The sequence below is a fragment of the Cannabis sativa genome, chromosome 3, assembly GCF_029168945.1.
Source record: "Cannabis sativa cultivar Pink pepper isolate KNU-18-1 chromosome 3, ASM2916894v1, whole genome shotgun sequence".
NCBI lineage: Eukaryota > Viridiplantae > Streptophyta > Magnoliopsida > Rosales > Cannabaceae > Cannabis > Cannabis sativa.
In genome coordinates, this window is record NC_083603.1 from 40,936,130 (window position 1) to 40,939,270 (window position 3,141).

General features: G+C 25.9%; 1 protein-coding gene across 1 annotated transcript; it reads left to right on the forward strand.

The window, feature by feature from the left end:
• Positions 1-1,011: 1,011 nt before the first annotated feature.
• Positions 1,012-2,884, forward strand: LOC115709270 (uncharacterized). Its single transcript, XM_030637330.2, has 2 exons — positions 1,012-1,363; positions 2,071-2,884. Exons 1-2 carry the CDS (start codon positions 1,121-1,123, stop codon positions 2,698-2,700), a joined length of 873 nt encoding a protein of 290 aa, XP_030493190.2. The 5' UTR covers positions 1,012-1,120; the 3' UTR covers positions 2,701-2,884.
• The last annotated feature ends 257 nt before the right edge of the window (positions 2,885-3,141 follow it).

Here is a 3,141-nt window from a genome sequence, read left to right on the forward strand (position 1 = left end):
TAGCAATATGAATAGTCTTTATTTTATAATAGACAAAACATTAAATTATCCATTAAATACCAGCCTACCAATATTATCAACCAAAATTAAGCTGACATTTTCATTAGTTCCCACGTGTGAAAATACCATATGTACTAGTGAGAAAAACAATTAATAATGTTAATATTTCTTTTGAGGAAAATAATTAATATTAATTAATTTAATATATATATTAACTAGTGGCCTTTCTAGAAAATAAAATATAACTTGTGATACATGCTATGCGCGCTATTAAATTTTATTTAAAGAAATTTATGTTATTAAGTATGATAATAAATTATTTGCTTTAAAATTCAAATAAATTAATAGAGGACATTATTAACTAATTATTAAGAATGGGGAATTCTCATATTGATGTAGAAAATTACAACTCAAACTTCTTATTAAATTTTAAAAATAATTTATGGTTTCAAAATTAAGTATTATTTTGCCAATTTTTATTATTTGAACCATAAATCAACACTATAAATTATATAGACTTAAAAAATAAAAAACTCATTGGAGATATTTGCTATAATTTTATATACATAGTCATAAATAATTTTTTTTATAAATAATAAACCAAAAGTGTAAATAACAAAAACACAAGGATGAACATATAAATAGTATACAAATAGTAGGGCCAAAAAATAAGTGAGTGAATAATTGTATTTAGTATTATTTCAAAAAATAAAAATAAAATAAAACATTTAATGTGGCCATAACTTTAGGTGCCTCCTTTTCTTGAATTCTCCTCCAACTTCTCTCAATAAATAATCCTAACCCAACATTAAATGTTGACAATTAATCTAAAATTTTAACCCATAAATGCAAACTTTAATTCTTTATTTTTTTTTTTCAAAATTAATAAAAAAAAAAGATATTTATTAAAAATTAAATAAAATTAAAAAAAAAAAAAAACAATTCTTATTTTTATTATTAAATAAATATTATTTTAATTTAATGAGGCTCTACATTTACCACCACCATATATATCTCCCCTTCAATCTCAAAAAGATTTCATTTTTCTCACACTTTTCTTTCTCTCTTTCTATCTAAGAAGAGAATTTTCTTTGAAGCCAAACACCCTAAACCAAAAAAAATGGCAGCTGATGTGAGCTCTCTTGTTAGAGTTATGAGTGGTTATAATAATAAGGATGATCAACATGGGTCGTCGATGAGTACTGATTCTGATAAATCAACGGCTCTAATCACTCGAGACCTACTTGGTGGTGGGTCTTCTTCTTCTTCTTCCTTTTCCTCTTCCAAAATTGTAAGCGATACCCAAGAGCTTGACCTAGATTTACAGGTCCCTAATGGCTGGGAAAAGCGTTTAGACTTAAAGGTTTGTTAATTTTCTCATCTGGGTCTGTTTGTTTCTCGAGAAAAATCATTTCTTTACACTCATTTCATCCTAATTTTGTAAAATCAAACTGTTGATTTTGTTTATATTTTCTGGGTTAGCTTGTTACTAATTAGTGATCTTGATAATTAATTTTGTTTTATAATTATCATGGATTCTGAATTTTTTGTCTTTATTGCTTTAGATTTCATTTTTTTTTAATTAAAAATAAAAATTAATCAATTTAGTATTTATATATTTATATATACATGTGTGTGAAGCTTTTTCATTTTGTCCCCTGAATTTTCTCTGCAGCCAAACAAAGTCTATTTTATTTATTAAGAATACTTTTCAGCTTTCACATGAGGATGACCCAATAAACTGATTTTTCACATTAATTAATATATGCATATAAGAAAATTATTGCTATATTTATTCTTGTAATAATAATTTTCTATTATAACAATTAAAACAGTATTTAATGACATTAGGGAAGCGTGTAAACATTACTAATTTAATGATAAAATCTTTAATGCTCTGTGACTTTCTAATCCCATAGTACATTCTTTAAAGTTTGTCACCACCATGATTAGTTTTTTCTTTATTTATTTAAATTTTAAATTAATAATTATTGCATACTTTACTACACATTATTTAATGCTATAATTTATTAATTAATTAATTAATTTTATTATTATTATATTTTGCAGTCAGGAAAAGTCTACTTACAAAGATGTCATAGTAATAATCATCATCATCATCATAAGCACCAAATTACCAATACAACAGTTCCAAAGCTTCAAGATTTGAATTTTCCAATTTCATCATCATTATCATTATCAACAACAACATCAACAAAAACATTACCATTGAACCTTTTTGATGACACTAATTTAGAATTGAAATTAGTGTCATCATCATCATTATCATCAAATAAAAATAACATTTCAACCTCAACAACCTCACCAAGTTACCAAAGTGTTTGTACTCTTGACAAAGTAAAATCAGCCCTAGAAAGGGCCGAAAAGGAGCCAACGAAAAGGCGATCATCGTCGTCGTTGTGGAAATCGTCTTCGCCTTCTTACTCGTCGTCATCGTCGTCGATCAAAGAAGGTATTGAAGAAGACAACATCAACAACAACAACAACAATGATGACATCAACAACAATAACAACAATAACAACAACAAGGTTTTCTCATCATCATTTGCAGCTGGTTGTCCTGGTTGTTTAACTTATGTTTTGATAATGAAAAACAACCCTAAATGTCCAAGGTGCAACTCTGTTATTCCTTTGCCCTTAATGAAAAAACCTAGGATTGATCTCAACATGGCAATTTGATCAATAGGGCTTTGGTTATTTTATTTTATGCTTTTGATAAAATTTTTGTATATGATAGAATCAAAACTAGATGTTTCTCTTAAGAAAAACCAAGAAAAAAAAAATAGATTGGTTAGTCATAGAATGGTATATGTACATTTTTTTTTCTTTCTTAATTATAAAACAAAAGGGTTTTATTATGTTTTTTCCATATGGTAATTTTATGGTATTTGTGTTAATTTTTTGAAATTTAAATTACTACTCAATAGTTTGAATTTGGTTTTCTAAAAATTGAAACTTTAGGTTAAAGGTACAATGTGTTTTTTGGGTGACAAATTAAATGTATATTGGCACCTTATTTATAGTATGGGAAAAAAGTTCTATTTTTGATCATTATATCAAAACAGAGCTTTAAATTGCTTTTATTACATTATTTAAACAGAGCTTTTCTTAGGTAAAAAA